The 14601-nt window shown below is 39.7% G+C and overlaps 1 protein-coding gene and 1 long non-coding RNA gene across 12 annotated transcripts in view; one reads left to right on the top strand and one right to left on the bottom strand.

Moving 5' to 3' along the window:
- ptprua (protein tyrosine phosphatase receptor type Ua) overlaps positions 1-3440 on the top strand; it is a 271405-nt gene extending 267965 nt beyond the window's left edge. For all 11 annotated transcript variants that reach the window (XM_037793898.1, XM_037793895.1, XM_037793894.1 and 8 more), the window contains one exon: positions 2186-3440. In XM_037793898.1, the coding sequence (XP_037649826.1) occupies positions 2186-2248 (63 nt within the window). In that variant the 3' untranslated portion in view covers positions 2249-3440. The remainder of the gene's footprint in view (positions 1-2185) is intronic.
- Positions 1-14601, bottom strand: part of LOC119502738 — a 49842-nt gene that overhangs the window by 4787 nt on the left and 30454 nt on the right. The window contains exon 2 of the long non-coding RNA XR_005210149.1: positions 2263-2360. This is a non-coding gene — a long non-coding RNA (uncharacterized LOC119502738). The remainder of the gene's footprint in view (positions 1-2262; positions 2361-14601) is intronic.

Below are 14601 nucleotides of genomic sequence, written 5' to 3'. Positions count from 1 at the left end.
TTAGAATCCTCTAGTGTTTATGTATTTTGCATTCCTGGTGTATTCTGATTGTCTCCATAATAACAGGTCAAACAACTACTTCACATTTTATAGCAGAAGATGTATTTATGATCTGAAGCATCGACAGTAAACCTCATGTTTTGGTGTCAGTCCCTCAGATTCAAAGAGCTAGTCCTTCCTTAAATTCATTTTTTAGCTCTGACATTCAGCCGTCATACAGGGACAAATCCAGTGTGGAGGAGACAGCGTTACCAATCTGTCCACCCACAGTAACCTTAACAGACCAGCAGCTATACAAGAGCCATGGTGGCTTTTGAGTAAGGAGATAACACACATGAATAGACAGCAAATGACTCATCACAGCGTTGTGTGTTGTTTTTGTATAGCAGAAGTATAGTGTTTTTGACCCTTTCTTGTCTGATACTGCCAAAAGGTTTAAAGGATAAGACTGGAGATATTCCATGTTTGTGTTATGGTCAACAAATCCCATGAAAAAAAACTAAACCTACAGTGCGTTCTCTGTCAATACTTTATGACTTCCCTACCCAGTTTGTGGCACACAGACCCAAGTCCACTGGTCCCTATTGAAGATGTAAATTTTGGTTGTGTCTAGAAGGTAACTTGCAAAAACTCTCACGAGACTCGCTGCACAACGACCTATCATAACCTTAACTATTTACAGTTTACCTTCTAGACACGGCTGTACATATTTAAAGGAATAATAAACACAGATGAGTAAGTATTTATTATCGATTAAATTAAAATTGAAGGCTTTACAAGGACCCAGCTGCCGTTACTACGAGCAACCATAAATCATTCGGCTGAGGGTCAGTTAGAACATTCAGCAGACACTTTGTACTGCGTTCTGTTTGTGATGCCGACTGATAAATGTTTACTTTGCGGTCATTAGGTTGCCCTAGTTAGAGAAAAATAACGTCATACTTCACAATAACGCTGCAGTTGGTTGAGTTAATTTATTCTGAGACCACCGCAGCCTCGAAACAGTGTCTGTGTTAACTAAGCTATGTTACTTATTTCACCATGTCAGGCTAACGTTAGGCAGCTGACAACTGCCCAGGTTCTTCCCAAACTTCTAGACATCGTTGTCAAAAGTAACGTTACATAGAGAGTAAAGGTAAAAGTAGAAAATTGTAACAGTTCTTTTAGGACAGCTTGCATTCAAACGTGTGCGCCTTGTAGGGAGATGCCACCGCAGTAATGTGTGTACAGCTGGGAACTATAGCTTTTAGCAAACATTACTATTCAGCAGCGTATTAACACACATTTGGTGCACTTCTATTTACAGGTATGGTGTATGTGAGATTAAGATATATCAGGCTATGGATACACACACAATACTTGTGACAACCTCGCTAATTTCTTTTAAATGGCTACGAAAAGACACCAAAAGACTTGCTTCTTCTGTTTGATGTGTTTGTGACCCTGTTTCGAAAGTTATTATTGCAGGCGGCTGTGGCTCAGGAGGTAGAGCAGGTCATCCTTTAATCACAAAGTTGACGAATTATGCGCGCACAAATTTATTGTTGTCAATGTAGAGAGCAACGGAAGGCATGCTCAAATGCGGGACCAACCTCGCCTGATTTGATTAAAAAATCATAACATTTTCAAACGCAGCAAGCGCACCACAGGTCACGTGACGAGATGTAACCAACCAGCTCTAACAGGACTTGCTTCACCCTTTCCGTCCAAGGACGTCACAACATGCGTTTGAAATGTCAGCCTCACAAAAGACTTTTTCCACAGACAGATCAAGCAGTAAAGCTTCTGTGATGGTGATTTATGGTGCTGGGAATCCATTATTTCTTTGTTTAGTTTAGTCTGGTCAGTAAAAGGCTTACTGCTAAATTACTAAAACGTCATCACAGTGCGTGTGTTTTGGTTGCTTAGTAACGGCCGGCACGTCAGGAAGCACCTTGAATTAAACCGCACGGGTGGACTTGCACATGGGATAAGAGACGAATACAGAATATCTCTAGATTTATCCTTTAACTGAGGTAGACTAAGCTGGTGGAGGAAAAGTGGACACACCAGGACATTAATTACAATATTTGATCACTGAATATCACAACGGATGGAACACTGAAGGGAAAATTTGTAGTTCACGCAAATGATTTACTGTTGATATGGAAATTCTAATCTTGTTGAATATCTGTGCTTGTTCTAGGAGCAGTACCGGTTCTGCTATGACCTGGCCCAAGAGTACCTGGACTGCTTGGAAGTCAGATAGCACCAATACCTCACCTCTCGTCCCTCCTCGAGGAGAAAGGTCTAGATCCTGGATCTGTGCTCCGGCCCTCCTTAGTCCATGTATACAGCTCTGGTTGTCTTCTTCGCCATGCCTGGATGAAACATAAGGACTGATTAAGAAAGCTCACTGGACAACTTGTAACATACTACTGACACCCTTTTTGCTTTCCCTTCGGCGCTCTGATCCAACCTGTACTCTTTTAGTGCCACTTTACAGTACATCTGCCAAAACCAGAGGAGACTTAACAGGAGTAGAGTTCATTTTCTATACGACCACTGACAAGGCAGCCGGACTACCTGTCGTGCACCTCGACGACAGGATTCAAAGAGCTCAGCTGTATCCTGCCTTACTATGAACAAACACTGAAAGGGAACTACAGTTGAAAACCACTGGGTGATATTTTGTGTTTGTTTGTAACACTGTAAATGGTGCAATCTGCTGTTGGTGAACATCCCATGTCGTACTGTACTATATTTGAACTTTATCTTTGGCGAGGCTGACGACTGAAAGTAAACTGAGGGGTGAAAGAGAGTCGGTCACATCCGATGGACATATCTGTACAGTAGAGTTGTTTTGGACTTAATTTCTCTTTATTTATTTTCCGTGTATATAGATGTTTTTTTCCTCCTTCCCCCCACCGGGTGTTTCTAGATGTTCTCAACGTCTTCTCAATGTGCCAATCCATCCTCTCTGTGTCTGTAAATGGGGACCTCTTCAGCATCTGCATGCTCAGTCTTAAGTGTTTCATTGCAGTGTGTGGCCCAAGTCTGCTTTAGGACGGATTCTGCAACGCGAATTCCCTCCGCTAGTCCCGACAGAGCTCCGTAAGAATAACCGCGTGTTGCTGTGAGAATACGGCGAAAAATCAAGTCGCTTTCTAAATTTGTATTTATTCAATGTGTTTTATTTTCTAAATAGTGTATAAAACAGGAAAGTAAATAAAATATGTTGTTGCCTAACAACCCTGCTTTTTGGAGAGATTTTTTTTTTTTACACCTAACAGACGGGCTGGGTCAGAAGGAAGCCCGACCTACCAGAGTCAGAAGGTGATAGCTAGTTAGTAAGGGTGTAAAGATTAACCCATACGTATCGGAAATCCATACAATAGTGTTCGATACGGCTACATTGATACAAAACTATGAATCCGACTCCAATTTTGAGGGGATTTGGTAAAAAAAAGAAATACGCCCGCCATAAACTGATAGCTCCACTTCAGCTCCTTTTTATGCATTATGTGTGTGTATGACATGGATGTGGTAAGAGCGGAAAGAGAGAGTGAGGTGTCTGTGTGTGTGTATTACATTACAAGGGGCAAGACCTGATCCCTCATCTCCGTCTCTGCTGCATACAGAGAAAAGAGGAGCACAGCGGTCTAGCCATCATACATGCAAGCAGGCAGTCACTAATGGAGAACTAGCACACCACTAGTTAGCATCATGGATGGATTACTGGGTACAGGAGACTCATAACGACCACAGAAAGATGCAATAATCATCTAAAAAATACTTAAAATTACCATAAAGAGACTCAAAATGCTAGTCATTTTGTCATCTGTGGTCATGAAGGAAACTCAAAATGACTACAAATTACAAAAACACTAAAAATGACCACTAAGAAACTCAAAATTACCACAAAGAAACTAAAAATGACTACAAAGAGAATCAAAACGACCACAGAGATATTCAAAAAGGCCACAAAGACTCCAAATGACCACGAAGAGTCTGAAAATGACCGCAACAATACTAAAAATAACCACAGAGACACAAATCACACTCAAAGAGAGTAAAAATGAGAACAAAGACTAAAATCAGACTGATGTCACCGATCCAGATTCCAGAGTCTGATGTTTTAATGAATTTTAAATATGTAAAAATACAATTTTAAGTGCATTGCAAAAATGTTGTAGCATAATTTAACTAATTAATTAATAATTAAACAGTCCTACAAAGAGAGTAGTCTCCTTAGTTTTTGTCTAACAGAATTCCATGAGTTTCGACATACAGGCAGAAGATTCAGCAGCATTGAAGGTCATCTCTACTCGGTTACCACTTTACTGGACCCTCGATACAAAAACAGGTAAGACTGATTTTTTTTTATTAATGCAGTAATGTTGGCTACATTTTAAATGGAAAATATGAAGTGTTGCCAAACCAAAAATACATGTTGATTTCTGGCCTAAAATGGAGATTTGTACATAAATGTATAATCATTTGGAGAAGAGTGTGTGTTGTGTCCTTGGCCTCTATGACATCTGGAGGTTACACTCTCTATCATTACTCGTGATTTCTCATACAGTATTTCATTTTTAGTTTGTTTCTTAGTGTTGAGTTGTATTGTAATTGTTGTTTAGTACAGTGGTTCTAAACCTGGGGGGGTCGAGATCATTTCCAAGGATCGCCAGATGGTTGTGGAGAAAAAATTTAAATATTAAAAATAATATAAACATATTTTCGACTGGGGAAAATCCACAGTGCCTGGAGCACATTGGACAACGACTAGGTGCTAGCTGTTCAAACTAAACCAAACTAAACACAATTGTCATAGCAAACAAGGACTTATATTATTTATTTTACATTTATTAATCAGAGCATTCACAATAATCACTAAAAAATCAGCGGGGGAGGCGCATCAAAACAGCTGTCTACGCCGGGCGGGAGGGTCGCAAACTCCAACCTGATTATTCTGGGGGACTGCCACACAAAGGTCGAGAACCACTGGTTTAGTATACTGTATTGTATCCTACTGATGAGTAGTACTCATCTCAAGGTTTTTTTTATCCTATTAAATACATTTTCTGAGAGAGAGAGAGAGAGAGAGAGTCAGAGAAAGAGGAGGAAGGAAAGAGAAGGAGGGAGAGAGAGAGATTAGATTTACAATTTCAGTTGAAACATGTTTATTTTCACACGATTTGACTTGTGCTGTCAAGTCTTTGGCTACACTGTAGCTGTGCTCAACCTATTTTTATTTTGTGTCAGATACTTTACAGGAGGTGAAAACACTGCCAAGTCTGCCCTGACACGAGAGACTGAGAAGACGGAGGAAACACTGTACGGGTCATCATCAACTGAAAAATCAGCATCACTGAGAAACGAGAGCCAGCAGAGAAGGTGCCTCGCTTGGAAGCAGCTGGTCAAAACACGAGCCAAAGCAGGAGCAGCTTTATGAGTCTGTAGAACAACATTCAGGAGGAGCACGGTGAGCCCAGATCAGGGAGTACAAAGAGTGCTGTGGTTCACATGCAAACATGTTGGATAGAACCAACGATCCCTTTCCAATACTGGGTAAACAACCGCGCTCACTTTCCTATCTTTCTGCCATTGTGGTTAAGTTCCTCAGTGCCAAAAGTCAAAGATTGTTCAGTGTTGCATCCAACACTGCGGATGAAAAGAGGAATCGACTGGCAGCAGGGCAAAAATGTTGATTTTCCTGAAGAGGAATCTGCAAGTGGCATTTTTAAAGCCCAGTTCCCTCACTCAGGTGTTGAACTGCTAATTAATCCAGGTCCCTTTTCACCACTTTCTCTTGGACTTTGTGCTGCTGTTTCTTTACAGATGTTGCTGCTGCACTACAATATAGCCCCGATTTGTCCTGTTCAGATTTAAGAAGCGGAGTTTTTTTTTTTATAACAGTAATAGTAGATATTTATTTGTCTACACAGTTCTTGCACTTTTACTTCAAATATTCAATTTGAAAATCTTATAGTTGTTGTTGCTGCATTATAGCCTTACTTGATTTGTCCAGATCGGAGGAATCAATCAATCAAACTTTATCTATATAGCACCGTTCGAACAAATCAAATGCACTTCAAAGTGCTTTACAAGCAATTAACAAATGTCATAAGTAAGGGATAATGTACAGCGAGCTGTGCTGTTTTGTCGGGGTCTCTAATCACCTTGTCGGGGATTCTGTCACAAAAATGACCCACTATAGCTGTACTTTATCCCGCTTAAAACACGCTACTTACTGAGGAAATCAGTAATTTGACACAAAAATGGTCCTCCAGAGTCCGACATCAGAACTGCGCCCATAGCAACGGTCTTTTATACATAGCAACGGTCTGTTATACATAGCAACGGTCTGTTATACATAGCAACGGTCTGTTATAATTATAAAATTACAGACAGCAGGACGCCGTGATTGACCAATCAGAATCGAGTATTCAACACAGCCGTGTAATAATCATTAACAGTTACTCAAAGTAGTAAAATGTTGAAACAAACTATGAGTAAACAAGGCAAAAGTGAGTGTGGCTCACATACCCCACGCTCACTGCTTGACCCCTGCTAAAGTAGGGGCCAAAGGTTTTGCCCTTTTGGAAAAATTTCAAACATTTTGGGCACCCTGGACTTCTAACCCCCAAAAGGCACAACTAGACCACACTGTCAACCATCATACCAAATGTGAAGTTCTTAAGTTAAATAGTCTCAGAGATCTGCTCCGGAAACCAAAGTGTGACATGCGTACGGACGGGGCGCTATATACCCCGACTATGTTGTTGTGGGGGTATACAAAGATATTAGTAGAAATAATAGAAATAACAAAACCAAGTTTAAATCACAAAATTATAAAACGCTACATAAAAGCCAGAATAAATAGAGTTTTTAGTTTATGTTTAAAAATATGAAAGTTTTCAGCTCCTCTCAGATCGCTGCTCCAGCGGCTCAGAGCGTAATGGCTGAAAGCAGCATCGCCAAACATTCTGCTCTGAAGAACAGCTAAAACAGAAGAACCAGAGGATCTGAAAGGTCTTCCTGGTTCATAAACCAAAAGCATCTCTGAGAGGTAGTCTGGTGTACGTCCATGCAGTGCCTTACAAACTATTAAAAGCATCTAAAATCGAGGTAACCAGTGTAAAGACTTTTAAACAGGTGTAATGTGTGCTCTCCTTCAGGTCTTAGTCGGCCCTCGAGCAGCAGAATTGAAGCAGGCAGCCATGCATATTGTTGTTTTTAACTTATTTGATAGTGTAGATAGCTATTTACACAGTTCTTGCACTTGATATTTAAATATTCGCTTTGAAAACCTTTTGAAGGAGTCAATTTGCCGTTGCGCTCTTTGAAATTCTTACTTTTGACGTATGTATACTGCTGTGCACTTGATTTTTTCATGTTTTTCAAAACACTAAAAGGAGTTGCAACAGCAATTTGCATTCCTAAACCGGCTGTTTGTATGTGAAACCTGCTAACCTACACTTCAGATTGCTTTGTAATACATTTAAATTTAGCGCAAATTAATGTAATGTAAATTTTATGCAGAAAGAGCTCTGGTATCGGGATTATATCAGCAGATATCCATAATCAGGTATCGAAACCGGATCGCAACTGAAAAAAGTGGATCGGTGCATCTTTACTCAAAATGAAAACAAAGACACTCAAAATGACCACAAGATGCAAAATGACCATAAAGTGACTCAAAATGACCAAGAGACTCAAAATGACCACAAACTGACTCAAAATGACCACAAGCACACTAAAAATGACGCAAAATTACCATAAAGGGACTCAAAATGACCACAAGCACACCAAAAATGACCACGAGACACAAATTGACCACAAAGAGACTCAAATTGACCACAAGCACACTAAAAATGACGCAAAATGACCACAAAGAGACATAAAATGACCACAACCACACTAAAAATGACCACAAGGAGACTCTAAATGACCACGAGACGCAAAATGACCAGAAAGACACTCAAAGTGACTACAACGAGACACAAAATGACCACAATGAGATGCAAAATGACCACAAGGACACTCAAAATGACTATGAGACGCAAAATGACCATAAAGAGACTCAAAATGACCTCAAGAACACTCAAAATGACCTTAACGAGATGCAAAATGACCACAACGAGACACAAAATGACCATAAAGAGACTCAAAATGACCAGAAAGACAATCAAAATGACCACAACGAGACGCAAAATGACCATAAAGAGACACAAATATCACAAACAGACAAAAAATGACTACAAAGCCACTCAAAAAGACACTTGAAATCATTTGCTCACCAGACTTCAAACAAGTTTTTTGGGGGCACTAATGTAATACAACAAAAACAAGTTATACCTTATACCTAACCTACCCTAACCTAACCTATACTTAACAATAGTACCTTAGTATTTTAGTTTGTCTGTTAGAGCACTCTTCTTGGACTTTTAGAACACTGCATCAGTTTACTGTAACACAGCCATTAAAAACTGGGAAAGATAACACATGCCATATCACTGTATCTAAAATGAGACAATATCTAGTAGTGATTCTCCAATCAATCAGTCACTAATCATTATCAGCCAATATTCGTTCTAAACACTTTGATTGGTGGTCCCTAAAGGCGATCACAAGAGACGATCAGATGACGTATTGATTCTAAATTGAAACGTTTTCAATACTCATTTGCTCACTTTCTCACCTTCTCTTTAATTGGCTCTGAGAGCGACACAGCTGAACACACACATACACACACATACAGGGTGTCGTGGAGCGTGCATGATGATGTCATTCTTTATATAGCCTGTCAATCAATTGATTTTAAGCTCAATAAACACAGATAGGCCATTGTTTGACCGGAATTTGGGACATCAAAATCTTCCATTTGATCACGATTCAAATGTATTGCATCCTCAATTTTCTACATTACTGCACATGTCTACTTTTTCATCAATTAATACAAGCAGTCAGATAAATCTGAACTCCTTTTTTATTTAGAAAAGTGTTTCAAAAATTAGACTACAACAGTCTACAATATAAACAGCTGTATCTTTTCAATACCAGTATCTGTGTGACCCCCCCTCAGTACATAATCATTACAAAACCAAAACAGAAATCCTTGTGCAGTGCATTACAAGTGTGCTGTAATCTATAAAATACACATAGCAGCTCTGAGGCAGGGCACTATGGATTTTTACACTGCATGAATTAGCCTTTAGTTACTTTTCCTTACTCATAGCTCTTCTACTCTTTCTACGTTTAACTTTAAGCCACTGCATCTCCCCACAGAACAACAACACAGTTGAATTTCAGCCTACGTGCACATATTTTCGGCCCGACATTGATAAAACACAGCAGCTAATATTGATGGCGAGAGCAGCAAGCTAGCAGACTGCCGAGTGCCGTCTCTCAGTGCCGCGCACACAGAGGCTGTATTCGAAACTGCCTACTACATACTACTGACGAACGCAGTATGCAGTACATACTGCGTTCCTCAGTAGTCTGCAGTATGTGACGGTTAAAGCCATGTATTTGCAGTATGCTAGACGAGGCTGTAGCCTTTAAAGCTCTTAAAGCACTGGACAAAAAAACTAACTCGTACCACTATTACAATATTATTGAAAAATACAACTTTGATTTTTTTGTTTATGTTCTTCTTGTTTACTTTATAAGATACTGCAGGTTTAAACTATTTATTCTATCAGCTCATAATGAAGTGAGACAAACAGGATCATCAACGAGGGGAGACGGGAAATATATAATATTGATCCACAAAATGTACGTTACTCAAACGCATCTTTTTCCCCCATGCATTCTTACCATATTGTTTTATAAACAGCTCCTTCAGTGACAGGCTGCTTCACCCCCGATGTGTGAAGGAGAGACACCGCAAGTCCTTCTGCTGCTGGAACACTTTACATCAACACTGCTCTAGTAGACCGCACATACCAAAACTGACAATTCACTCATGTGCAATATCAATTAAAATGTTCAATATCAATATTTCCTATCAACCGTTCAGTCTGGCTACTTTTTTACGGTTTATTTATTATAGATCCATCTTCCTTGTTTTTTAAACTGATGCTTACAATATAGAGAAATTAAATGGTTGTCACTATCTGCTCTTATTTATCAACATGAATCCCAATTAGTATATGACTATGAAAGTCTATGCAAGATAGGAATCATCGTTTGTTTTCATGTATGGCCATATGATGTGTCATATTACATTTTTGCGGCTGCAAGGAATTGTGGGACGTTCTTATCTCCTTTCCTTTCCGGTCAGTGTATCCTATGCTAAAGGAGATAAGAAAGGAAGTATTGAAGCACCTTTCCTTAGTATTTAGAGAATCCAACCAGGTCTTATTATGGCTGCTACTCAGATACGTCCGGGTCATTTCACTCTGTTAGATACCTTCCTAAGCAAAAAAAAAAGAGTTTCCGAAACGCAGCATCAGGCAGTCTACTCAATCCTTGTTGAAATGATGAATCACTACTGTGATTACTGTGATGATGCAGGCGAATGTGATGTTTTAAAGACTTGCATCGTGAATACTGTCGAGGACAACGATCAATTCCACAGATTGATCTCATTTTCATGGTAAAGCTGAATATGTTTCAGCCACTTTTAGTGAGTCAGGGTCTAAACAGGACATCTCCGGCACTGGAATATATATATATACATATACGGTATATGTATATATATATATGTATATATATACTGTGTATATATATATGTAGAATATATCCAAAACTCAATGATGAATGATGATACCCCCTGCTCCCGGTGTGACTGTCGACTGGGGCGGCCTGTCCTTAGTACACCCCAACCGCGCCGTGCCCCCAGGGCGGGGCTCGGCCCATGTAAAAGGTGCCAGAGGTCTGTGGCGATGTCTGCAACCCACCCGACCCGTCTTGAAACACGGACCAAAGAGTCTAACGCACGCACGAGTCAGAGGATGTAAGCAAAACCCCGTGGCGCAATGAAAGTGAGTGCCAGTGCGCGCCGGCTGAGGTGGGATAGTCCCGTCTTGCCCGCACCGTCGGGGAAGTGGAGTGTGAGCATGTGCGATAGGACCCGAAAAATGGTAACGAGAGGTTAACGTCACGCTGCCGTAAAGTGGTATCGGTGCCATTGTATCGGAGCCATTTTGCGAGTACGAGTACATGAGCACAGTATCGGATCCGATACCCGATACTGATATTGGTATCGGTGCATCCCTAGTTTGGATTAAAATAAGTAATGTTTGTTATGTAACTGACCTTTGCAAACTGCCTCCCTGTTTGTACAGCTGAGGACGACAGAACCGCTAAAGGTCTTGACGACTCCTGAGAGAGAGAGAGAAAATAGAAATAACATGTTATTGACATCTGACTGGCTAATAACACGTATTGTGGGGGTAAACAGGCGGTCAGCACAGTTTAATTATTGAGATTATTTCAATTTAATTAAAATGGTAAAACAATGACTATTAAACAAGCATTTACACTGAAGACAGCAGGCTTCGTGAAAAACTAGGGTCCTAGACATGCGGTCCCGAAACTGCAGCTACCTCTATTACAGGAACACAGGCCGGGCGCAGTTTGGTAGCATGTGCTGCCCATGCTGCGGTGGCGCAGAGCCGGTTTAAGATCAGCACTTTCACTTTGGGGGCATTATGTGACCAGGCATTATCGATCCACATGACGAGAGCAGCTTCAACTACAGCTGCTTTCCCTGTGTGCATTTGTTTTTCATTCAGAGAAAATTAGTCTTTTTTTTTTTCTTCTCCCTGTCATGATTTCAATGTGCACGCAGTACCAGCCTCAGGTAGCCAGCCGGACAGCAGACGGGTTACCGCAAGACAAAGTATCACAAGTAAAGTAAAAAACAAAACAAAAACTGAATTATCATTAGCATACTGTAGTTTTAAAATGTTTTTCCATATGTTCAATCAACACAGTAAGCTGACTACTTAATTACTATAATTATTTAAACAGCATTTGTATCCAGGATGGGTCATAATTATCGAATTGTCATTAAATTAAATACATCAAATAGTTTGGGAAGAGAGATAACTGGTTATTTTGTGTCCTCAACCGTAGGACAAAAACGTGTCGTGTGTTCTTGGAAAACGGGGAAAAATCAGAATAGACAGAAAACAACGAAAATCAAACAGATTTTGACGCTGACACTCGCGTTGCATTCAGTATACAGTCTATAGTTAGGACACGGACACTGTAATCTCATTGAGACAGGTAAGTCTCATTGTCAAGAGAGACCTCATAAAACTTGGTGGCCACAGCGTAACTGTTTGTGGCCACGGGCCATGGTTAATGTCAAAACCTGTATATGTTTTAACTAAGACTAGACAAACTATTCAATGTAGACAGGATGGCAATCTAGGCACTCCAAAATATTAAAACAAGTGTCAAACGAGGAAGGAAATATATCAAAAAGTCTTTATTATAGTGGCTAAATCATTAAAAAAAGCCAACGTGTTTCAACCACTGTAGATGATTAAAAGCCCCGACAAGGCCTATTACAGTGGTTAAATATAAAGTATAACGTCATCATGATGTGTTCAAATGTAATCTTGTAAATTTAGGTTTTGGTTGAGAAACTTGAATAAGTCCAGTTGTTTGAAGGAGATGTTTTCACACACAATATGAAGGAGATATTAGAGACCTGTTTAACTTCCTAACACTAGCTCTAAGCAGCTAAAAATACATAATTCAAACTAGGGATGTCAAGATTGTTTTTAATCAATCCAAATATTTAGATAAAATACAATTACTTCCCAATCATTTGTATTGTTTTTTTGTACAGTATGTGTGCACTCTAAGAGAAAAAGTTGAGCTTTCCATCTAAATAAATAATTAGATATTTTCATTATGTTAATGTCACAGCTAAGGAAAGTTGCCTTTATTAAATTAAATGTCCTTTTCTGTATTGTTTTTACACAAGTTTACATATTTCCCTTGTGTTTACCGTCGCAGACAAGGCCTGATAGTAACTTCACTACAAGGCGCTGGTAAAACGTCTGTGGCTCGTTGAGTTCGGCTCTTTCCGTCGGACACGAAGACCTTCGTCAAAGCCCAAACGTTACGTAATGGCGCGAAGCCGACTATGTGAAACAGGTGGCGCAAGTTACTGACTTATTAACGTTACTGACTTATTAACGTTACTTTTCAAAACACTCCAACTTAACATAGTGTCCAGTCCATGATATCAACTTCCCAACTTCACACATCTAACTTCATCCTTGATGAACTGACTGCTGCACGGTCATAACGTGACTTTCACAACTCCATGAACCTTGGCTAGCATTAACCAAGGCCTATAGAAGGAGGTTGGGTCATTGGTCTTGGGGAATGGGGTATTACCCATGCGCAGTGTAACTGAAGCTGCTGTCGTGCGTTGCGATTGGCTCAATTTCAGCGAGTGCAGGACAGATTTTACTGGGGCAGCCTCCTTTCCATAGGCCTTGGCATTAACGGGAGCTAACACGGCTAGCGCTAATGAGCTAAGAGGGCTAGCCAGCTTAGCATCGTCTATGTGGGAGAAACACATCAACAAATTGGTACAATTCGGCTTGTTTCTGCGTATAATTTAATCACGGTGAACTTGGCAAACAATACACGACTGCAAATGAACTCTGGGCGGAGCGGGGTGTGTCACCAAAGAGCGCATATTACCAAGAAGTGAAAGTCAATTGTTCGCTCCATTGCAACAGCAGCAGCAAAGCTATGCTTCGCCATTGTGGACTGAGTGTCACTACTTCTTCGTTTTGTTTAATGATGGGAGGCAACTATCTTAGAGGTGCATCACCGCCACCTGTTGTAATGGCGATGTTATGACGACCAGCCTTTGTTATACAGTTTGAGCTTGAAAGAGAGAGAGATAAATCGATCATGACCTGATCTTCTTGACCAATTGATAACACTAACATTATAAGATAAGATAAGATAAGATAAGATGGACCTTTATTAATCCCCGGAGGGAAATTCAGGTGTCAAAGCAGCAACATCAGCAAACAGAGTGAATCACAGGAGAGGTAAAGGTATACAAAAATTCTAAAGACAATAATAGAGATATAAAAGATACAGAGTGAATGGGTGAACATAGTGTGTACAGTCCGTCAATAAATAAATGTAGTATGTACAATAAATAAATAAATGTAATATGTACATATATTATCTTAATATAGACGCTCTTACTTTTCTTTCTCTCTCCCTCTCTCTCAGTTCAAAGCACACCCACACACACACACACGCTTACATCATGAAACATTTATTTCTTAATTTTTTATTTATTTCATAGGTGGATGATGTAAAAAAGAAAATGAGATGAAATGAAATAAAAAGTAGAACTCAGTGGGCATAACCTCCTAGACTATAGGTGAACCTAGAATTCAGTGTAAATATTATTTGCCTGTCTGTGTACTTGACTTCATTCAAGGTGCAATATGTAATAATTTGTATGCTCAAATATAGTGTTGGGTAAGTTACTTTAAAAAGATAATCAAGTAAATTATTATATGTAAATTATAATCACATTACTTCACTAATTGCTCTCTCTAAAAAGTAGTTGCAGAACATCCCCCTTTACAATTAAAAATGGCACCATAACAATCATTT

The sequence above is a fragment of the Sebastes umbrosus genome, chromosome 15 (genome assembly GCF_015220745.1).
Source record: "Sebastes umbrosus isolate fSebUmb1 chromosome 15, fSebUmb1.pri, whole genome shotgun sequence".
NCBI classification, from domain to species: domain Eukaryota; kingdom Metazoa; phylum Chordata; class Actinopteri; order Perciformes; family Sebastidae; genus Sebastes; species Sebastes umbrosus.
This window is presented reverse-complemented; position numbering and strand designations above follow the sequence as displayed.